General features: G+C 41.8%; 1 protein-coding gene across 9 annotated transcripts in view; it reads left to right on the top strand.

Moving 5' to 3' along the window:
- The window catches only part of CRADD (CARD and death domain containing adaptor protein), a 254,034-nt gene that overhangs the window by 187,073 nt on the left and 42,703 nt on the right, over positions 1 to 24,258 (top strand). For 4 of the 9 annotated variants that reach the window (XM_079937580.1, XM_079937587.1, XM_079937582.1 and 1 more), the window contains exons 3-4: positions 3,917 to 10,490; positions 12,490 to 15,729. In XM_079937580.1, coding sequence (XP_079793706.1) covers positions 3,917 to 4,218 — 302 coding nt within the window. In that variant the 3' untranslated portion in view covers positions 4,219 to 10,490; positions 12,490 to 15,729. The remainder of the gene's footprint in view (positions 1 to 3,916; positions 10,491 to 12,489; positions 15,730 to 24,258) is intronic. The other 5 variants (XM_079937581.1, XM_079937584.1, XM_079937585.1 and 2 more) reach the window with 5 other exon arrangements.

Genomic DNA, 24,258 nt, shown 5'->3' with positions numbered 1-24,258 from the left:
ATAAGCAAAAAAATCTAGACGTATGAGGAAAAAGAGAGGAAATATAAAGTGTTCATTATAAAGCATCAGGGTGAAGACATGTAGTTTACCTCTTAAATTTTCATTAATTTTTTTCTCAGCATTAGATATTTTGTGTGTATGTGTTTTTTGTTTGTTTTTTTGTTTTGTTGTTTTAAGCATTTAATTGCAGGTCAGAAAGCCATTTAGGTTCACTTTGGCTGCTTTTTCTTCTGTTATATTCAAGCAAAATTAAGTTACTCTTATTAGAAAAAAAACTTGTTATATTCTCCTTCTCACAGTATACACACTTAAAGAGATGTCCCGAATGATGTTCACAAACTGTCAGTAAGATGGTAGGATAGTGGATAATTTGTTTTCTTCTTTGTACTTTTTTGTGTTGTTTGAATTTTTTAAGATGAGCCCATATTTTTATAAAAGCTGTAAAAATGTCAGTGTTAATATAAAATAGTTTGGTCAGTAGTATCATTATTCTAATTTGCTTCTTAGTCATTTAAAAAAAAGCAGTCTTGACAGACACCAGAGAGAGTCCTTGACGATATTTTTGCAACTCATGCCGAAGGTATTGGCAACTGCCTAGAGACCAAAGGCACATGCTGTGGAAAACATCAGCTATTCTAACAGGATGCTTTTTGCCTTCTCATTGAATTCATAAATCAAAACAGTGAGCTGGAGAGTGTGAAGTGGGATTGACCTGAATTTCTGTGATGCTGGTGACAGAAAGTGTAGTATAATGTGCTATCGTACTGAAGTCTGAGGTTCCAGTCCTGGCCTAACCCATCACCGGCATCATCATTTTGGGTGTTTGGAGTCCATCTCAACCTCTGCTCTTTGCTACAGTGACTGTCTCTTCCTTGAACCTGCCATGTCCCCCTGCCTCGGGGTCTTTTCATGCGCAGTTCTCACGGCACAGGGCACACCTCCTTTCCTTTCCCTTCACTGGGTTCCTTCTTACTCATGCTCGGGACTTAGCTTTAACCTCCTTCCTCTGGAAGGCCTTCTGTGTAACCAGTGGCACTTCTCAGCACATCTGTAGTCACTCGCTCAGTGTCAGACTTCCTCAGCAGACTGGCCTCGGGGAGATCGGGCTCCAGTTTAGGAAGTGCAAGGTCAGGTTCTCTCATTGCCCCTACACAGCACGTACTTCCTCTCCTTCTCTGGGCTCAGCCAGGATGGTTACTCTCCTCCTGTGACTTGTGCTGGGACAGTGAACTCTGCTCACCTCTCTTCCTGCTCCCTCATGGCTTCTAGGTTTTCTTTTTCTCAGGGGGCCTCTTAGCACCTGCTTCTGTTAGAAGCTGTCACTTTTTTTGGTGGTGTCCAAGTTTGTTAGGAAAGAGTGGCTGTTCTGTTCAGCCCCTTACCCTATAGCACTAGCCATTCCTGTAGGAGAGAGTGTCACTCCTCCACCCACAGGCCAGTGCCAGAGGGAGGTGGACCCTGCAGGCATCCTTAGATTCTCCCAGAAGCCTCGGCTTGACCTCTCTAGTAAAAGAGATGGCGGTGAAAAAAGCATGTTACAAAGCAGTACCTGCAATGTAATCCTAAATGTATGTTTTATGTATAAAAGACTGAAAAGAAATAGATCAGTGACCCAAGATGTGATCTACCCTGGAGAATTTTCTGTGTGCACTTGAGAAGAAAGTGTATTCTGCTGTTTTTGGATGGAATGTCCTATAAACATCAATTAAATCCATCTGGTCTAATGTGTCATTTAAAGCTTGTGTTTCCTTATTTATTTTCTGTTTGGATGGTCTGTCCGTTGGTGTAAGTGGGGTGTTAAAGTTGCCTACTATTACTGTGTTACTGTCAATTACCCCTTTTATGGCTGCAAACAGGTGGAGAGTTATACCATGTTCTTGGATTGGAAGAACCAATATTGTGAAAACGACTATACTACACAAAACAATCTACAGATTCAATGCAATCCCTATCAAATTACCAATGGTGTTTTTCACAGAACTAGAACAAAAAATTTTACAATTTGTATGGAAACACAAAAGACCCCAAAGAGCCAAAGCAATCTTGAGAAAGAAAAATGGAGCTGGAGGAATCAGGCTCTCTGACTTCAGACTATATTACAAAGCTACAGTAATCAAGACAGTATGGTACTGGCACAGAAACAGAAATATAGATCAATGGAACAGGATAGAAAGCCCAGAGATAAACCCATGCACATATGGTCACCTTATCTTTGACAAAGGAGGCAAGAATATACAATGGAGAAAAGACAGCCTCTTGAATAGTGGAGATGGGAAAACTGGAAAGCTACCTGTATAAGAATGAAATTAGAACACTCCCTAACACCATACACAAAAATAAACTGAAAATGGATCAAAGACCTAAATTAAGGCCAGACACTATAAAACTCTTAGAGGAAAACATAGGCAGAATACTCTATGACATAAATCGTAGCAAGATCCTTTTTGACCCACCTCCTAGAGTAATGGAAATAAAATAAAAAATAAACAAATGGGACCTAATGAAACTTCAAAGCTTTTGCACAGCAAAGGAAACCATAAACAAGACCAAAAGACAACCCTCAGAATGGCAGAAAATATTTGCAAACAAAGCAACTGGCAAAGGATTAATCTCCAAAATATACAAGCACCTCATGCAGCACAATATCAAAAAAACAAAAACCCAATCCAAAAATGGGCAGAAGACCTTAACAGACATTTCTCCAAAACAGACTTACAGATTGCCAACAAACACATGAAAAGATGCTCAACATCACTAATCATTAGAGAAATGCACATCAAAACCACAATGAGGTATCACCTCACACCAGTCAGAATGGTCATCATCAAAAAATCTACAAATAATGAATGCTGGAGAGGGCGTGGAGAAAAGGGAACCCTTCTGCACTGTTGGTGGGAATGTAAATTGATATAGCCACTATGGAGAACAGTATGGAGGTTCCTTAAAAAACTAAAAATAGAATTACCATATGACCCAGCAATCCCACTACTGGCATGTACCCTGTGAAACCCATAATTCAAAAAGAGTCAGGTGCCACAATGTTCATTGCCGCTCTATTTACAATAGCCAGGACATGGAAGCAACCTAAGTGTCCATTGACAGATGAATGTTTAAAGAAGATGTGGCACATATATACAATGGAATACTATTCAACCATAAAAAGAAACAAAACTGAGTTATTTGTAGTGAGGTGTATGGACCTAGAGTCTGTTATACAGAGTAAAGTAAGACAGAAAGAGAAAAACCAATACTGTATGCTAACACACATGTATGGAATCTAAAAAAATGATACTGATGAACCTAGTGGCAGGACAGGAATACAGATGCAGATGTAGAGAACAGACTTGAGGACACAGGGCGGGAATGGTAAGCTGGGACGAAGTGAGAGTGGCAATGACATATATACACTACCAAATGTAAAATAGATAGCTAGTGGGAAGCAGCCGCATAGCACAGGGAGATCAGCTCGGTGCTGTGTGACCACCTAGAGGGGTGAGATAGGGAGGGTGGGAGGGAGACACAAGAGGGAGGAGATATGGGGATATATGTATACATATAGCTGATTCACTTTGTTATACAGCAGAAAATAACACACCATTGGGAATCAACTATATTCCAATAAAGATACTAAAAAAAGGAAATAAATCAAATTATTATGAATGGGTTTCCCTGATGGAATTTCAAGTTATTTTTATTTTCTTGTTTTCAAATTTTCTGTCATAAACATTTCCAAAGATGCTGGGTGGTACTTCTTAAGCCCCTATGTACGGCTCTGTACTGAGTAGCCGCCATGAAGACTAGGAGAAGTTGGCCCCTGCCATTTGGAAGTGTGTGTCATTCTGCCACGTTTTTAATTTCTGCCCCTGTCTGATGTGTTTGCTCGCTCTCTTCACCCTCGTGTCTTTCTCCTCCCCAGATGACCGGTTGGCTGGAATCCCCCCCCACATCCTCCACAGCTCCCCTTCCGACCAGCAGATCAACCAGCTGGCCCAGAGGCTGGGCCCCGAGTGGGAGCCCGTGGTGCTGTCTCTGGGGCTGTCCCAGACTGACATCTACCGCTGTAAGGCCAACCATCCCCACAATGTTCAGTCCCAGATGGTGGAGGCCTTGGTTCGCTGGAGGCAGCGCTTCGGGAAGCAGGCCACCTTCCAGAGCCTGCTCAGGGGTCTCCAGGCCGTGGACGTGGACCCCTCGGTGCTCCAGCACATGTTGGGATGATGGCGCCCCATCAGCACCTGGGGAGTCCATCCCCTAGTCTCGTGTGCCGGATCCTGACTCTCACCCAGTGCAGGTAGATTTGGGGGGACTGGTTGGTTTGTTTTAGTGATTTCTTAGATGAAAGCAGATAATGGGATTTCCACTTGACATTACTTGAAAGGCGGGATGACTCAGTTGATCTCCCATGGTGATTTGACAATTCATTGTTTCTCATTGCTCGGAGATCACATTATTTGAATTGTGCAGGTTTTAATTGTGTGGTTGCCATTTAATAGACTGGTAGATCCTAGTGGCTCCAAAAAATACAGGTTATAAAGCAGAAACTAACACACCATTGTAAAGCAATTCTGCTCCAATAAAGATGTAAAAGAAAAAATACAGGTGTTCCATATATAAAACATCCACCTTTATGTTGCCTGGGAACTGAACTGTGGACTTAGCTATCAATCATGATGTTAATAATAAAAATTGAATGACTGTATGTAATGTGGCCCTCTCATGAGAAAGTATTGCTTGTGTTTTTTTTCTTTCATTCTTGTGTTGCATAGATTAAGGGTGTAAAACTACAGTAGTCCTTTCTTTGGGACAGAATAGTAACAGCGAAATGGTTACTTTCTCTAGTCAAGATAAATCGCTCAGGCAGGGTGTCTGCATTAAATTTAAGACACTGAAGCTCCCTGCAAAAACCAGTTCAAGTACCAGCATGCATACCTGAGCCCTTTATCTTTAAAAGATTTGCTTAAGAAAATCCCGCGCCCTTTATTTAAAGGACTGGGGGTTGGGGGGCAGTGTGGTCTTTCCGTTGAAGCCTTGATGATTGAAGTGTTGTGCTCCTAAGGACTGTGATTTAGTTTTCTGACTTTTTGCTAATAACACATGGTATTTGTCAAATGCTTTACTGTTTTCAGGGCTTTTCACACATGTGATCTCATATGGACCTCACAAAAAGCCTATGAAGTAGTTAGGTAAGAGAGGTGAGCCCCGTTCTGTATCAAGATGAAGCGATTTGCCTGGGGCGGATGAGTGAGCGTGTGTCTTTGCAGCACTGGTCCTGTGTGCCCTTTCCAGCTGCTCCATCCTGCTCCATCCTCTCTCTCACATGCTCTGGAAGAAGCTTGCTGCCCTCCTCCTGCTAGCAGCATCTCCTCAGACAAGTTACTACACTTCTCTAAGCCTCAGTTTCCTCATTTGTAGAGTGAGGCAATGATTGTCCCCACCTCCAAGATTTTTGTGATGATTAAAGGAATAACATCTGCCACAGGCTCATCTAGTGCCTGGCCCATCACCAGCTCTTGGGAAATGGTAGCTGTTAATTCGCTGCTGTGGCTGAACACGGATGCAGTTCCCAGACCAAGCTGAACAGTGGCTAAAGCTGAGGGTACTGTAGGAGGAAGTGCTATTACCACGTTTCTTGCTAAGCTGTACAATGTGATGTGGCTTTATTAATGCTACAGTGGGTCCAATCAAGAGAGACACAGGTGAACATTCCCAATCTGTGATCCATCCTTCTGAATAATTAGAGAATCTATTTCCTAATACTAACTTAACTCAGAATTTTTCAAAGGGAAAAAAAATTCTGAGGGCAAGCATATACAGTGCTGAGGTTGGACAGAAAGTGGTGCTCAAAATGGTGACAGTCGTGAGTTACTTACATCCTTTCAGATGTCTAGTAACCATATTCCCTTTCCTAAAAAGAATCGGTTATTTTACGGTTCAACAAACAGTTCAGAAGGATGGTCCACTGGCCTTATCAGCTCTAATTTTCCATTTTGTAGTCCAGCCATTAATTCATTATCTTGTGAAATCCTCACACTTTTGGCCCCATCACTGCACCCCGTGACAGACTGTTCTTCCACGGCATCTTCAATAACTGCTTGTCATCTTGAACCTTGGACTTGTTAGGTCGCTATTCGTCCCCCTGGGTTTGCTAACAGAGAGGAGCTTTTGTTTTCACCACGTGTATGGATGAGCGAGTATAACTGGGCTCGGCTGCCTCTGACTAGATGGCATTTTAGGAGTGGGTCTGATGACTACCCAGGGCATTCCTGCCATTTGTAGGGCATCTGTTATGCACAGGTACCTTTGTGTTCTGTCAGCAGTGAAGGACAATTTGTGAAGAACTTGCCATGATGGGCTGATGGGGTTATTTTGGAGCGCTGACTTGTTGCCCTCAATGAGCAGGGCATCTCCACCATCAACTAGCAGCTGCAGCTCTTTGGGCCTGCTCATGCCCTTGCAGAAGATTTGCAGAATGCAAGAACCGAACATCAAATCACTGCCTAATTTCTACCTCTTACTGAGAAGAGTGATGCTACATGGCATCTGCCTACCTCCCAAGAGAATCCAATAGGTCATTGCCTGCAAGGAGTCCATGTGTTTTTGCACGGAAGAAGGTTCTACAATCCCGGAGATTGCCTACTCCCAATAAAATTCTTAATGAGTACAGTGAGGTGGTAGAGCATTTGTAGGTGCTGACAAAAAAAAAATGATTAAAAAGTCTAACTCCACTTTCGTTTGGGGTGTGTGTGTGTGTGTGCGCACATGCACGTGCGTGAGTATGCCCCGTAACTTTTTAAAAACTGTAACTTCTATGAAATTTTCTCAGTATAAAAATAGTACATCTTTTTTATAGCAGTGAAAAAATACCAATGAGCAAGAAAAAAAAAAAAGAATTGCTCCCACTCCCATCTTCCGAAGATAACTACTTTTACAGCCCAGTTTTGGTCTGTGTCCTCCAGTTCCTTTCCCATGCCTGCATATTCTCTCTATAATAAAAACAGGATTGTATCGTACATGCTGTTTTACAGTTGACTTCTTTTATTTAACATATAACTGTCTTTCCATGTCATTAAAGATTTTTCTATACCTTTCAACATCCTCTGTGATTTTCAACATCCTCTGTGTTCGGAGCACACTTTAAAATCCTATAATTTTTAGCAGCATATTTGAAGAAATTAAAAGAGACTAGCTATTAAGTATAACAATGTCTTTTTGCTGTCAAAACATCCAGCATAATCCCACTGTTTGCTTTGTCCCCCTTTAGAGCCCTGTTGTTACTTGAGTAGAGCTATTGACTGTCCCCACTGTGCATTCTTACATCCTCAAAAAGCAAAGTTGAACACATTCCCATAAATGTTTGGGGCTTTATTCTAAGTTTTTAATCTCTTTCTTACAGCAAGATGCCTTCTCCACTGTGGCATGTGATCCACTCAGCGCAGTGTTCTCTTCCTACAAGTATGTGTTCTGGGGGACAGTAATATTGTGCGTCGATCCGAATTTGGTGGGACGCCATATTTGATCTGCGTGCAGCCGCTGGTCTACACCATCATTTTTAGTAGTGGCATACTTTCCAGTATATGCACGTACCATGACTTGCAGATCACTTTCCTCTTGTGTTAAGTGGATCTTTAAATGGTTTTTCCTTTGTCACTATTACAAACAGTAATGCAAGGAAAGTCCTTGTTAAATATTTACATTCCACCAGAGGTTACAAAGGCAACTGAGGCAGTAGAATGGGTCTGTCTTCATCCCTTTCTCTGAGGAATTCCTCAGAAGTGGTAGTTTTAGGAAGAGACTTCCCTCATTCAGTTATTCAGCAGGCACTTATCAGGAAGCTCCCGTGAGCCAGTTACTCTGCTAAGTGGCGAGGCAAAAAGGTGACCGATACACCACAGTCCCGGTCCTCCAGAAACTCACTGTTCGGCCAGTGAGACCGACATGGATCTCTAATCACAATATGAGATGATGAGGTCCATGCCTGGGTAGTGAGTCTGTGGGAACACAGGGGAGAAAGGATTCACTCTGCCTTGCTTCAGAGGTGAGAGGCGTGGAGAATACTCATATAAGGCTCATCTCTTGGGCAAGTTACTCTACCTTTCTGTGCCAGTTTCTTCATATGTAATGTGGGCAATAACAGTACTGTGCTTACAATCAGGCTCCCACAAAATTAAAGCTTAGAACAGTGCATGGCACAGCAAAAATGTTTTGCTAAATCATTGAGTTGAATTATTTCAGCTATCAGAGTTTGTCTAATATTCTCCACCCTACCGGGTCTCTGAGAAGCGTGAGGGTCAAAATCACCCTTTCCTGCTGTGATTTGCATATGAAAATAGGAAGTACATGGTCCTTCAGTACTTCTATCAAGACTTTAAAGACAAGGAATGTGAACTGGTAGGCACAATTCAGAGCATATTCAGAATTGGGATGGGATTCTGATCTAACACCTGGCTATCATTAAATGAATCTCTACAATCAGCAAGCTAGCAATTTGTGTGCGCCACCAGAGGTGCAAAGATAAATAAGACATAGTCCCTGCCCTGTAGGATCTCAGCCTGTTGAGGAGACAAACACAACAGCCAGCAATTACGATCACTGGCCAGTATCACAGAGGAGGGAGCAACAGAATTGGCTACTGAGGAGGTGACACTTCAATTGAGATTTGTAAGTGCTGCCCAAGTTAGTGTGTTGGTCCCTTAAAGGGAAGTTAATGCATATGGATACCAGGATTCCACTTAATTTATTTTACATCCAGTGTGACAAATGGCACTTTTCGCCACGGGTGTACGAGATGCCTCCAAGTTACTGTCTCAAAGCAATCTAGAAGCTAAGAGAATTTCATTGATAGACTAAGTGGCCAATGTTATCCCGTTCTGTACATCAAGACAACAAGGACGTGGAGAAGCATGTGTTTATTTAACCACAGGGGAATTGGGTCAGGCTTCAGGTTTTAGATATCAGGCACATGTGGGGGTTCTTTGTGCCATCTCTAGCCCTTAGTTCTTCCTCGAAAAGTCCCACAGATTAAAATTAGATGTTGCTGGCATACAAGGAACGTTTTTAATGTAATAACCGCCTGTTTACTTCTTAGAACTGTAGACAGCTTAGAATAGGGATGTCTATCTTGTTGGCATTTGCTGTTTTATAGGAAAATTAAAGTCTCATAAAGACACAGTTCATTGAGCCAATTAAGCTTGTCTGTTAAAATTATGCAGAATATGTGGCAATAACTCTAAAAGCTATTATTGATTCAAAACATAGACCATGAAATCCAGGTTTCAGTACTGAAAAAGAAAAAAGTAGACCCAACATCTTGGTAATACTCATATGTTTCCATTTCAGTTTTACATTCTGTCTCTAGCCAGTGCTATTTCGGGTGTCGGATTACACTGTTGATGGAGAATATTTGTGGAAAATATCTGCTCTGCCAAGCTGTTTGTATCCCCATTGCCGCCAGAATTCATATGTTGAAATCTTAACCCCCAAAGGTGAGGGAATTAGGAGATGAGGCCTTTGGGAGGGATGAGGTCATAAGATGGCGCCCTCATGGAAGTGGCCCCACAGAGCCCCTTGCAGCCCGTGAGGACACAGTGAGAAGGCTCCAGCTATGAACCAGGAGAGGACCTTCGCCAGAACGCGACCATGTTGGCTTCTTGATCTTGCGTTTCCCAGCCTCCAGAACTATGAGCTGTAAGTTCTTGTTGTTTATAAGCCACCCAGTCTGTAGTGTTTTGTGATAGCAGCCCTAACAGACAATATCAAATGGGTTGGATTAGGTCCTGTAACCTCCCTCTTGTCAGCTTCTAGCAGATGAATTGACTTAATCAGACTTAGCTGATACCAAGGTCCTTGGCATGACTTAATGGCTCATTGTGGATTCTGGGAGAAGACCGAGTGCCTACAAATGAAGTAAGTAAGCCTACTCATAGACTGGTGGTGGACTTGGTGCTCCTGGCCGTGTCAAAGCCAAGGATGAGGGGGCTCTGCCTAGGGAATATTTCTTTGAAGGACCAGAATGTCTGTAATAGGTAGTGGTTCTTATCCATTCAGGGGGCAGGGATCCCTTTAAGAATGTGAGAAGACCGTGGAGTCATTCTTTAGAAAAGTGCACACGCATGCACGTGCGCACAAACACCCACACCCCACTTGGCATATAATTTTTAGGGGATTCCCAGTACACCTGAATCCAAGTTACTCACCCCAAGAACCCTAAGCCTATAGGTTATAAAGGGGCACCAGACCTCACTAGCATCTAAGCCTGACTGATCATTTTTTGGCTTTGTAGGGTATTGGGAGGGCTTGTGTCCAACAGAATGGAGCTAAGTGTTTCTGTGGGGTTGCACAAGAATGTAAACTCTGTTATGAAGGACTAACCAAGGTATTGGAATAAAGTTGAAGCCATTTATCTAAACCGTGATCTTTATACAGCTGACCACAGATCTTCTGCCCTATAGGAGGGCAGGCTGGTGGACCTCTTGGACCCGCCTCTTGGAAAGGTAAGAGCTTGCAGACATGTAATGTATGACAGCCTCTAGCTTCTAGGAGCATCCTGCCTCCATCCCGTTTCTTTAGAACCAGGGATCCTAGACAGGGCAAGACTGAGACTTCTGTGCCCAGCACACTGGAGTTAATTAATTTCAGGATAAAATTATATAGAGCCACATCTACTTTATATCCTAGGAAATTATTTCCAACATTATCTTTTTGTCCAGCCACCTGCTTGAATCAAGTTTCTGTCAGCCTCTGGAAGTAGTAATTATTCCCTGCTCTGAAACTGAGCTCCATGCTGGCTTTCTGCTAAGGGAGTGGACCCTTTGGTTGTCTGTGGTCTATTGTCAAGAATTATTTTGTCACTTACTATTGTCAGCTGTTGATTTTCCAACGGATACGATCTTTGAGGCTAAAAATAAATCCTCGCAACACAAGTCCCCTCTTTATGAAGTGTGAAAGACAATCTGCACCAGTCAATTATGGATATAATTTTGCAATAGGGAGAACATTTGTTAATGAGGAATGTCTCAAAGAGAAGGAAGGAGGCCTGGGTTTTATAGAGACAAGTGAACAAGGGAGTCATCCACAAACCCTGTGGGACTCCTGAGAAAGGATGGAGGCGGGTCTTATCTGAGAATATGGGAAGGCTGGGTTGTCCTTTGTGGTGGTTAGCTGTTTCTTGGGACACAAAGCGGGGGCATTTCTTAACAATCACTGCTTTCAGGGAGCACAGGAGCATCCCAGATAAACTTCATCGTTGTCAAAAGCCATGTCTTCTTCAGCTTTTAAGAACCTAAAGCAAATTTGAAAGAAAAAAATGTTTTGTAAGGTCTGAGATAAAATCAGAATTCTGGCATCTCGATTGCCTGTTCTACAAAAGACACTTAAGCTACTCCTCCTTTAATTTGGGTAAAGAAAACCAAAAACCTGCATAGCTAAAGCTTAACAAAAGGAGGGAAATCAAAGCTGTTATGGTTTTCTTAGGGACCTAGAGAACCCATGGAATGATTTTCAACTTGGGCCAATCATGGAAACTCTTTCTGTAACTTACAGAAGTTCATTCAACATCTGTTTTTCTGAGCACATGTTATGTGCTAGGCATGGCTATAGATACTAGGGGTACAGCAGTCAATGCAACAGTCCAGAATTTCTCCACTTGTAGAGCTCCCTGCTATGGAGAAAAAGGATGCAACAAAGGGACGGGGAGAGCCAGGGGGATGGAGTAGAAGGCGACATGAGTAAAAACCTGGAGGTGAGGGAGAGAGCCACGCTGAGGCCCGAGAGAACATTCTGAGTGACGGGAAGAATGAAATGTGAAGGCTTGAGATAAGAGCTTTCCAAACATTTTCAAAGAATAGCAAGGGGGTCAGGGTGGCTAAAGTGTGGTGGGCAAGCAGGCAGGTAGTAGGGGCTGAGGTCGGAGAGCTGGGAGGATCAGAGGGGGAGCATCTGACAGGCTACTGGCTTTTGCTCAGGGTGAGATGGGAAGCTACTGCATGGTTTTCAGCAGAGGCAATGACATCATCTAACTTACAGTCCCAAAGGATCACTCTAGCTGACATTTTTAGAGAGCTGAAGCAGGGAAATAGTGAAGAGGCTGTTGCACTAATCCTGATGAGAAGATGGAGACTTGGGTCAAGATGGGCATGTGAAGTGCAGTGGATGCGTGGTACCCTGCTCAGGTCCCCTTCAGAAATGAAAGATTTATTCCTCCTGCAGCAGGGAGGTCTCCAGCTGATAGCCTTTGGCTGTCAGCCCTCTTTAAGAATTGCCCCCTCTGAGGAGAGCCATCTTGCACAATGGCCTTGCCCCTTCCTGGGCAGCCTGCATTCAGTGACTATAGGTGAAGCAGTATAAAGGCCTGGCTGCCCACCTCAGTTCAGAGCAGCTCCCAAGGGCCATCCCAGCTCAGGGCTCCTTGTGGAGTCAGCTCAGGCCTTCTCTGTGACAGTATCTCAGCCCCACTTCCCCCCCTTTCTAAGCCTGTTTCCTTCCCTTTAACAGGTGTCGATCCCAGGAGCACTCTCTAATCACCTTCCTGCCCACCCAGCTCCAGCTCAGAATCAGCTTCCAGGCGCACGCATCCTGTGACGTGGAGGTGGTGAGCAGTGGTCAGGTTCTGATTACATTGTGAAGGTAGAACCAAGTGGATTTGTTGATGGGTTGGATAAGGTGTTAAAATGACAAAAACTGGTGGTGAAACATCAAGGTTGCATTTTTAACAAATGGAAAGATGGAATCGTTATGAACTGATATGAGAAAGGCAGGGATTTTTTTGAGGGGGGTGGTGGAAGTTAGGAAATATATTAGAAATAAAAATAATTTCTTAATATTCATACAGGTGAAAAGTCAACTTCCATTTCCAGGAGCAGACTCTTAACTTTGAATACTCCCAATGTTATTCAGTTTTAGATATAATCTGTTGTAGCCAACATTTCATTTCACTGGAGGAACGTCAGAGTAATTAAACGTAGACAGTGTGAACACATATGTTCAGTCATTACCCGGGGGTTGCTAATTCATAGAGACACAAATAGCGATAGTTGGTTTTACAAGGGAACAAAGCCAGCCGTTGGCACATCCACCGGGGTATATATCAAGAAGTGTTTTTTCTGCGAGACCCGTAGTATCCACAGTATAGTAACAGGCTCCCATGAGAAGCTGAAAAGAAGCAAAGCTGCTTACAGACTGCATATATCACACAACCAGACAGTGATCCCAAGGCAACCTAGAAGGGATCACCGTGACATGACACCACCCCCTTTTATAGATACAGTTCTGAGAAAAGTCACAGTAGGGAGAAAATTCACTGTGGGGAACAGTAGTTAGGACATGAATCTTGAGCTGAGGCTTGACAGAAGTGTAAAGTCAGTGGAGAGGCTGGGAATGGGGTTTCTAGAGGAGGAAGGAATGTGCGAGAAGTGAGGATGGATAAGACGGATACTAGGAACAGTAGTGATGCGTATGCCTCCCAACAAAATTACATCGATTGGGTAAAGTGGGGCAAGTCAGCTGACTTTTAAAACCAGGCAAGGAGTTTGGATTTTGCATTTTAAATTACCAAGGGAACAGAAGAAATCTTCTCAAAAGCTTTAAGGTGCCAGTGTGCATTGTGCATCTCCAAAATGGAATTGTGCAGTATTTACCAAACTTAACATTGGAAGCTTTTTTTCCGTGACCACCTGTTAACAACTTTGGAAAGATGTGTTCTACAGACATACTGAGGCAGAGGACACAAAACCTTGGAGTGTGCTGGGGAAAGTAGGGCTCAAAGGTACCACAAATAACCAAGATTTTTAAAGGGCACGAACGGTATCTGGGGTGGTGTACAAATAGCATCAATTTATTCTCGTCCTCACCATTCATCCTCACCGTTAGCAGCACGTTATGGGTCACTTGGAAAGAGACTCGTGGCTTTCTGGGACCTTCTTTCCCTCTTTAGTGATTGATAAATCTGTTGCATTTTTCATCATATGATTCTTGTATCCTTGCAGAATACCTTTCTGGCTTGGTGTCACACTGCATTTAGTTCAAGCAATAGGTTGCACTGCCTGTTCGTCAGCAGGTAGCGGGCACTCTCTCTGGTCATTGTCAGGTGCCAGGTGGCACCTGTCAGACAAGCAGGAAGAAACTGGTCTTGCTCCTAACAGCAGCCCCAAACCAGGGAGGCTCTGTCTGCAGCGCCAGGCCTTTTCTGTCTGTCCCCACTCTTGCCACGACTTTTTATGTCTTTGCCGTCTTCTCATTTGGGTTCTCATTTGCTTACTCTGGTCCCCACCCCCCACCACTAAGCCACTTGGTAATTGAACTTGACTTTCATTCTATTTTAAAAAATCTGAAAATAGCTTGTTTTCCCAGTAAGGCCTCCGGCAAGACCTTAACTTTAGTTTAGCAATAGTTCCCAACCAGGAGTGTTACCACATCCCCCCAGCCTTCTACCATGTGGCATTTGGAAATGTTTGGAGGCATTCTTCGTGGGGAGTTATCACCCACCATGCATTATTGGAGGGGGGTGCTATTACCATGGAGAGGGCAGTGGCCAAAGATATTAGGCATCAGCTGGCACTGTGGGCACTAGCCCTACACAGTGAAGAGCTGCCTCACCCCAAATGCCCTTAATGACCCCAGTGAGAATCACTGTGTGCTTCCCAGACTCCAGTCATTTGAGTACCACTTTGACAATTTTTCATTTGTAATGCACCACCTGTGCCAATATTTTTTTTAGTTAACTCAAAAATTTTTTTTCTTTAAGCAATAGTGTGTTTGAAGTAATAGGTCAGTGCTATTTTTAAAATGTGATTTAAAGTACACGTAAAAATAAATACCTAACCCCTCATACAAAATATTCTTCATTAGTGATACACATATGAAGTTTGGGAACACTAGGCAGTGCTTATGGCTGCATACCTTTCTGGGGTTTTGGTGAGGGCATTAGCCTTAAACACATTTCTCTTCTGAAATATGAAGGTCTAAGCAAGTGTTTGATGGACTCCTTAGCCCGGGCCTTATAAGGGCAAAGGCCACGTGTTTAATGTCCCATAAAGGTCATTTATACAAAGATGTCTATTCCACTGGCATCCTTGACCCAAGTCAGCTGTCTCTTTGCTGGTTGCAAAGTCAAAGGATAAAAATGAGGCTCGCTTGGCATTCACCTCCTTGGATTGTAGGCTCCGTGAAGACAGACCTGGGTCTTGTGTCCCCACCTTTCCTAAAGCAGAGTCTGACACACGCTTTGTGATTAATGCAATTCTCAGTAAGTGAATGAGATCATGAACAGATGAGTGTATGCTTATCCCTCCTCCAGACGTACAATGGAGGACTGTAAATGCTACTGTCACTGAGTCCAAAAAGTCTTGCGTATAAGTTTCTTGGGCAAGTTCTGTAAATTCTCTGTGCTTCAGTTTCATTACCTCTGAAATCAGGTTGTAATAATACCAACCTTACAGCACTGTTATGAGGAATCAATGAGATAATGTTTGCAAAGTGCTTCAATCAGTGTCAGGCATAGAATAAATGTTATAGAAATATTTGATGACGAATGGATGGTGTCTGTCTTATATTCAGGTTTTCAATATTTGTTGAAAGAGTGAATCAACAGATACTGGGCCACAGTGTTCCTACACTCCAGGTCCAGATCCTCAGCTGTTCCCAGGGGCAGCAGCAGATGCTGAAACAGAACTTCCCTAGCCCTGGCCAGGGGGTCCGGCTACAGTTCTCAGCACAGGAAGAGCTCGTCCAGAACAGGTAACCTAGGGTGATAAGCCCCACCCCCTCCTCAGTCACCCGCCGCACAGAGATTCGTCCTGGTGTTTGTTTGAGGCAATGCTAGAACGTGTCCAATTAACTCAATTCCTGGTCGCCTCAGCTGACTCATTGTGCAGGAACACTGCATTCACAGACAGTGAGCATAGAGGTGGGGGAGGGAGGACAAAGGAGGCAAGGCAGCGCTGGTGGAGCATTTATTAGGAGCCAGGCTCAGGGAAGGTGATTTCAAGTGCTTTGTGTCATTCCATCCTCTGACAACCTTAGGAGTCAGGATTTTAGCCTTATTTCCCTCATTTTACAAGTCAGAAAACTGATGCTCAAGGAAGTTAACTAACCCAGCCAAGGTCATACATAGCAGTGTCAAAATTTGAACTCAGGCCCATGTGAGTGGTTTTATAACCCCAGTATATAGTCCAGGTACTGCCAAGGACCCCAGCATGGCTGTCAGCTTCATACTGAAATGTTTCCAGCCCACCTGCTGGGTTTTTGGTGTCGGTAGCTCTCTCCCCTCATTATTGCAGACAGCAAGTGGGTGATGTTCATAAAATAGATGATCTTTAATAGCTCCCGCCTGCTGCCAGCCGTGGAGTCATGTGAAATAGCACAGCAGAGTTGAGGTTGCTCTTATTACCCCGTGGGATTTCGTCAAAAGCCAAAATAATCCTGGCTGAGACAGTGTGTGGGCAGGGCACGGCAAGAGCTTTTGAATAGGGTGTTTGTCTCATTGGCTGAAGGAAAAGTGCTCTATTCATGACCTTCTCCTGATAGGTCTTTTGCATGAGAAAGTGTAGGAAAAGCCAGATTCTCAGAGAGAAGAGGCCTGTCCCCTTTCTCGGAGCAGGGAGATCCCACATCCCATCCCTAGCAAAACGATTTTAGATGAACAGTTGAAATGTTTTTCTCCCACAATTGTGGGGCTGTACTAAGAAGTTGTCTTAGTGTCTGAGTGTTCTGGGGAGGATTCTGGCTCTTTTTAGCCAAATGAAATCTGAGCTTCTTCTTGACGTCACTCACAATCCTCGTTGCTCTCTATCTCTACCCCAAAGCCTTCCTTCTGTCCCCACGGACTCCAAGACTATTTTCAAAGTGAAACATCATTAGCCTACTCTACCCTCTGAGGAGTAATCCTCCTGCCTTTTGCAGATGACTGTGACTGTGTCCTGCCTACCAAACAGCTCATCTTGTCAAATCATCCACACGATTGGGACATGACCTATCATCTGAGTTTATTAATTCCAGCAAAGATGATGTGAGGTGGTTTTGGTCAACCTGAAGTTTGGGCTTCCACGTAAAAACCTGAGGCGTTCCCTTTCCAGCCCCATGTCTAGGAACTAAACAGGTCTCCAACCATGGTGGCCGCCCTTGTAGGGCAGGGCTGGCCTTGGCAGGAACGGGGCCAGTATTCAGGATTCACAGTGACTGTTTCAGGCACAAACCCATGCGTATGTGTCTAACTGCCAGAATCTCCAGACACAATTGGCACCTGTGAGAACCTCTTCCCTCTCCTGTCCAGGCTGTTGGCATCCTGTATCAAGTCACCATGGTTTCCTCTTCTTTTCAGTTCAGGAAATTTCTCTGGGCTCTGTATCTCACTTGCCAGCTCCAACTTTTCTGCTCTTACCTGGATCTTTCGTTCACTCATTTAACAATTTTTTGGTAGCACCTCCTAGTGCTGAGTGCAGATGAGTGACATCAAAACAAAACAAGCATAGATACTATCCTCATGGACCTTACAATCAGCTTGAAAAGTTACAAGCTGTGACAAGTGATAAGAAGGAAGAGATCAGCGAGCTATGGGGTCATACTGAAGGGAAGCCTCAAATGTTCCTGTGAGGACAATCTGGTTCCCCACTCTCTCCCTCAGTGCTTGAGGTCCTGGGTTTCCTTCATTTTGTTAACCTTCCATTAGGGTGACTCAGTTGCACTATTTCTTGGGCCTTTGGGTCCTTCTCTCCAAGATGGCACCTCTCATAAAGCCCCTTGGTTCTGTGAACTACAGCCAAAGATGAGAGGGTGAAGGCTATCAATAATGATCTCTTCTACGAATGCTAGTCGATGGCTGTGGAAATGGGGAGAGGAAGGTCGGCGTGCTGCACAACGGCTTGTAACCTGGAAACATTACCATAAGTTCAATGTCCCGATTCTGTGGCACTGGCATTGAGGTGCCATTTCTTGTGCCCTGGCCCTTCACCCTAGCTGGGCAGCATATACTGTCCTGAGCCCTGCATCCCAGGACCACAGTATTTCAGAGGAGGTGTCATATAATATGACTTCATTTGCCTACAGGACTTCGTTTAGGAGTGTTGTTCCATTTGTTAACTAATTCAGAAAACATCTGAGCCAGTGATTGTTTTCCAGGCTTAGGCATCATCTACTGCCTTCTCACTGTAGAGTCACTATGGAGTCATCTCATCTTCCTTTCGTGATTTCATTTCTTCCGTTTTCTTTTTTTCCCTCTTTCTAAGACTCATATTGGGTTTAGATATCAGACTTTCTGGCTTCCTCCTTCAATGTTAACTTTTCTCTCCTATTTTCTGTCATTTTGTTGTTTTTTGGAAATTTTATCAAATTTTTCATCCAACCTTTTTATTGGATTTTTAAATTTATGCCATATTTTTTCATTTCTAAGATGTTTTTGTTTTATGGATACTCCCTTTAAAATAGCATCCTTTTGCTTCATGTTTGCAAATATTCTCTTACCTCTCTGACAGGTTTCACCTTCTTTTACCTTCAAATTACTTTAATCTCTACATTTGTAATCTCTGTTATGTTTGAGTCTTTCTTAATGTCTGGTGATCCTTGGCTGTCATTTATATTTTAAGTTGGGGCACTAAAAAGCTTAATACTAGCTCTCTATTGTGGGTGGGGCTTGAAGACCACCAGGTCACAAGCAGGGTGATGAGGCTGGGCAGTTTAATTTGATAACCCAAATGTCAGTATCTTTAAGTCTTTTCTTTCGGATTCTAAGATGCTTTTCAGTGAAGAATCTTCTTTGTTTTTTCAATTTGAATTTTATTTTATTTTTTATACAGCAGGTTCTTCTTACTTAACTATTTTATACATATGAGTGTACATATGTCAATCCCAATCTCCCAATTCATCCCACCACCACCCCCTGCTTTCCCCCCTTGGTGTCCATACATTTGTTCTCTACATCTGTGTCTCTATTTCTGCCTTGCAAACCGGTTCTGTACCACTTTTCTATATTCCACACATATGTGTTAATACACGATATTTGTTTTTCTCTTTCTGACTTACTTCACTCTGTATAACAGACTCTAGGTCCATCCACGTCTCTACCAATGACCCAATTTCGTTCCTTTTTATGGCTAAGTAATATTCCGTTGTATATATATACCACATCTTCTTTATCCATTCATCTGTCGATGGGCATTTAAGTTACTTCCATGACCTGGCTATTCTAAATAGTGCTGCAGTGAACACTGGGGTGCATGTGTCTTTTTGAATTATGGTTTTCTCTGGGTATATGCCCAGTAGTGGGATAGCTGGGTCATATGGTAATTCTATTTTTACTCTTTGAAGGAACCTGCATACTGTCCTCCATAGTGGCTGTATCGATTTACATTCCCACCAACAGTGCAAGAGGGTTCCCTTTTCTCCACACCCTCTCCAGCATTTGTTGTTTGTAGATTTTCTGATGATGCCTATTCTAACCGGTGTGAGGTGATACCTCATTGTAGTTTTGATTTGCATTTCTCTAATAATTAGTGATGTTGAGCAGCTTTTCATGTGCCTCTTGGCCATCTGTATGTCTTTGGAGAAATGTCTATTTAGGTCTTCTACCCAGTTTTTGTTGGGTTGTTTGTTTTTTTAATATTGAGTTGCATGAGCTGTTTATATATTTTGGAGATTAATCATTTGTCCATTGCTTCATTTGCAAATAGTTTCTCCCATTCTGAGGGTTGTCTTTTTGTCTTGTTTATAGTTTCCTTTGCTGTGCAAAAGCTTTGAAGTGTCATTAGGTCCCATTTGTTTATTTTTGTTTTTATTTGCATTTCTCTAGGAGGTGGATCAAAAAAGATCTTGCTGTGGTTTATGTCAAAGAGTGTTCTTCCTATGTTTTCCTCTAAGAGTTTTATAGTGTCTGGTCTTACATTTAGGTCTTTAATCCATTTTGAGTTTATTTTTGTGTATGGTGTTAGGGAGTGTTCTAATTTCATTCTTTTACATGTAGCTGTCCAGTTTTCCGAGCACCACTTATTGTAGAGACTGTCTTTTCTCCATTGTATATACTTGCCTCCTTTGTTATAGATTAGTTGACCATTGGTGTGTGGGTTTATCTTTGGGCTTTCTATCCTGTTCCATTGATCTGTATTTCTGTTTTTGTGCCAGTACCATATTGTCTTGATCACTGTAGCTTTGTAGTATAGTCTGAAGTCAGGGAGCCTGATTCCTCCAGCTCTGTTTTTTTCCCTCAAGATTGCTTTGACTATCCAGGGTCTCTTGTGTCTCCATACAAATTTTAAGACTTTTTGTTCTAGTTCTGTAAAAAATGCCAGTGGTAATTTGATAGGGATTGCATTGAATCTGTAGATTGCTTGGGTTGTATAGTCATTTTCACAATATTGATTCCTCCAATCCAAGAACATGGTATATCTCTCCATCTGTTTGTGTCATCTTTGATTTCTTTCATCAGTGTCTTATAGTTTTCTGAGTACAGGTCTTTTACCTCCTTAGGTAGGTTTATTCCTTGGTATTTTATTCTTTTTGTTGCAATGGTGAATGGGAGTGTTTCCTTAATTTCTCTTTCTGATCTTTCATTGTTAGTGTGTAGGAATGTAAGAGATTTCTGTGCATTAATTTTGTATCCTGCAACTTTACCAAATTCATTGATTAACTCTAGTACTTTTCTGGTGGCATCTTTAGGATTTCCTATGTATGATATCATGTCATCTGCAAACAGTGACAGTTTTACCTTTTTTTTCCTATTTGTATTCCTTTTATTTCTTTTTCTTCTCTGATTGCCGTGGCTAGGACTTCCAAAACTATGTTGAATAATAGTGCTGACAGTGGACATCCTTGTCTTGTCCCTGATCTTAGAGGAAATGCTTTCAGTTTTTCACCATTGAGAATGATGTTTGTTGTTGGTTTGTAGTATATGGCCTTTATTATGTTGAGGTAGGTTCCCTCTATACCCACTTTCTAGAGAGTTTTTATCATAAATGGGTGTTGAATTTTGTTGAAAGCTTTTTCTGCATCTATTGAGTTGACCATATGGTTTTTATTCTTCAGTTTGTTAATATGGTGTATCACATTGATTGATTTGCATATATTGAAGAATCCTTGCATCCCTGGGATAAATCCCACTTGTATGATCCTTTTAATGTGCTGTTGGATTCTGTTTGCTAATATTTTGTTGAGGATTTTTGCATCTATATTCATCAGTGATATTGTTCTATAGTTTTCTTTTTTTCTAGTATCTTTGTCTGGTTCTTGTATCAGGGTGATGGTGGCCTCATAGAACGAGTTTGGGAGTGTTCCTTCCTCTACAATTTTTTGGAAGAGTTTGAGAAAGATCGGTGTTAGGTCTTCTCTAAATGTTTGGTAGAATTCACCTGTGAAGCCATCTGGTCCTGGACTTCTGTTTGTTGAAAGATTTTCCTCACAGTTTCAATTTCATTACTTGTGATAAGTCTTTTCATATTTTCTGTTTCTTCCTGGTTCAGTCTTGGAAGTTTATACCTTTCTAAGAATTTGTCCATTTCTTCCAGGTTGTCCATTTTATTGGCATAGATTTGCCTGTAGTAGTCTCTTATGCTGTATTTCTGTGGTGTCTGTTGTAACTTCTCCTTTTTCATTTCTAATTTTATTGATTTGAATCCTCTCCCTCTTTTCCTTGATGAGTCTGGCTAAATGTTTATCAATTTTGTTTATCTTCTCAAAGAACCAGCTTTCAGTTTTATTGATCTTTGCTACTGTTTTCTTTGTTTCTATTTCATTTATTTCTGCTCTGATCTTTATGATTTCTTTCCTTCTACTAACTTTGTGTTTTGTTTGTTCTTCCTCCTCTAGTTCCTTTAGGTATAAAGTTAGATTGTTTATTTGAGGTTTTTCTTGTTCTTGAGGTAGGATTGTATTGGTATAATCTTCCCTCTTAGAACTGCTTTTGCTGCATCCCATTGGTTTTGGATCATCTTGTTTTCATTGTCATTTGTCTCTAAGTATTGTTTGATTTCCTCTTTGATTTCTTCAGTAATCTCTTGGGTATTTAGTAACGTATTGTTTATCCTCCATGTGTTTGTGTTTTTTACATTTTTTTCCCTGTAATTGATTTCTAATCTCATAGTGTTGTGGTTGGAAAAGATGCTTGATATGATTTCAATTTTCTTAAATTCACTGAGGCTTGATTTGTGACCCAAGATGTGATGTATCCTGGAGAATGTTCCGTGTGCACTTGGGAATAAAGTGTATGGAATGTCCTATAAATATCAGTTAAATCTATCTGGTCTATTGTGTCATTTAAAGCTTGTGTTTCCTTATTAATTTTCTGTCTCAATGATCTGTCCATTGGTGTAAGTGAGGTGTTAAAGTACCTCACTATTATTGTGTTACTGTCCATTTCCTCTTTTATAGCTGTTAGCAGTTGCCTTATGTATTGAGGTCCTCCTATGTTGTGTGCATATATATTGACAATTGTTATATCTTCTTCTTGGATTGATCCCTTGATCATTATGTAGTGTCCTTCCTTGTCTCTTGTAACGTTCTTTATTTTAAAGTGTATTTTATCTGATATGAGTATTGCTACTCCAGGTTTCTTTTGATTTCCATTTGCATGGAATATCTTCTTCCATCCCCTCACTTTCAGTCTGTTTGTGTCCTTAGGTCTGAAGTGGGTCTCTTGTAGACAGCATATATATGGGTCTTGTTTTTGTATCCATTTCGCAAGCCTGTGTCTTTTGGTTGGAGCATTTAATCCATTCACATTTAAGGTAATTATTGATATGTATGTTCCTATGACCATTTTGTTAATTGTTTTAGGTTTGTTTTTGTAGGTCATTTTCTTCTCTTGCGTTTTCCACTTAAAGAAGTTCCTTTAGCATTTGTTGTAGAGCTGGTTTGGTGGTGCTGAATTCTTTTAGCTTTTGCTTGTCTGTAAAGCTTTTGATTTCTCCATCAAATCTGAATGAGATCCTTGCTGGGTAGAGTAATCTTGGTTGTAGGTTCTTCCCTTTCATCACTTTAAATATATCATGCCACTTCTTTCTGGCTTGTAGAGTTTCTGCTGAGAAATTAGCTGTTAACCCTATGGGAGTTCCCTTGTATGTTATTTGTCATTTTTACCTTGTTGTTTTTAATAATTTGTCTTTGTCTTTAGTTTTTATCAGTTTGATTACTGTGTGTCTCAACGTGTTTCTTCTTGGTTTTATCCTGTATGGGACTCTCTGAGCTTCCTAGCTTCCTAGACTTCCTATGTTAGGGAAGTTTTCGACTATAATCTCTTCCAATATTTTCTCAGATCCTTTCTCCCTCTCTTCTCCTTCTGTGACCCCTATAATGTGAATGTTGTTGCGTTTAATGTTTTCCCAGAGGTCTCTTAGGCTGTCTTCATTTCTTTTCATTCTTTTTTCTTTATTCTGTTCTGCAGCAGTGAATTCCACCATTCTGTCTTCCAGGTCACTTATCCGTTCTTCTGCCTCAGTTATTCTGTTATGGATTCCTTCTAGTGTAGTTTTCATTTCAGTTATTGTATTGTTCATCTATGTTTGTTTGTTCTTTAATTCTTCTAGGTCTTTGTTAAACATTTCTTGCATCTTCTTGATCTTTCCCTCCATTCTTTTTCCGAGGTCCTGGATCATCTTCACTATCATTATTCTGAATTCTTTTTCTGGAATGTTGCCTATCTCCACTTCATTTAGTTGTTTTTCTGGGATTTTATCTTGTTCCTTCATCTGGTACATAGTCCTCTGCCTTTTCATTTTGTCTGTCTTTCTGTGCATGTGGTTTTCATTCCACATGCTGCAGGATTGTAGCTTTTCTTGCTTCTACTGTCTTCCCTCTTGAGAAGAATCTTCTAATAATCCTGCATTGTATTCTGAAAACCATGTTATGGAAGAGGGCCAGGAGCTTTAGGGGGAGGGTTTCAATATTTAGTATTTAATTCTTCTGCTTTCAAAATGGTTACTGCCCTCAGCTATACCATGTGTCCTCCTCTCAGAGACCTTCTGTTTTTACTCTGTCCAGAATCCCCATTTTCTGCTGAGGTAGAAGAATTTGTCACCTGGTTGCACAAAGTAAGAAAGAGGATTTGGGAGGGAGGTCTAGCTGCCCCTTAGACTTCTGTCCTTTCCTTTTTCCCTGAATCATAAACCCCTGATGCTTCTAACTCTTGAGCCTTTGGGGTTCTATATGTATTGGAAAATGGGCTGTGACTTAGCTTGCTCACTTAGGACATAGCTTTCTTGGGTCTGCTAGGTCACTTGTCTTTCCTTCTTCTGTTTTCTAATTTGCAACATTTTGTGGCTATCATTTTGTCTCCAGTTCTCTTTT

Source organism: Stenella coeruleoalba, assembly GCF_951394435.1.
Source record: "Stenella coeruleoalba genome assembly, chromosome: 11".
NCBI classification, from domain to species: domain Eukaryota; kingdom Metazoa; phylum Chordata; class Mammalia; order Artiodactyla; family Delphinidae; genus Stenella; species Stenella coeruleoalba.
The sequence above is the reverse complement of the archived record's forward strand: the minus strand, read 5'-3'. Positions and strand labels throughout refer to the sequence as shown.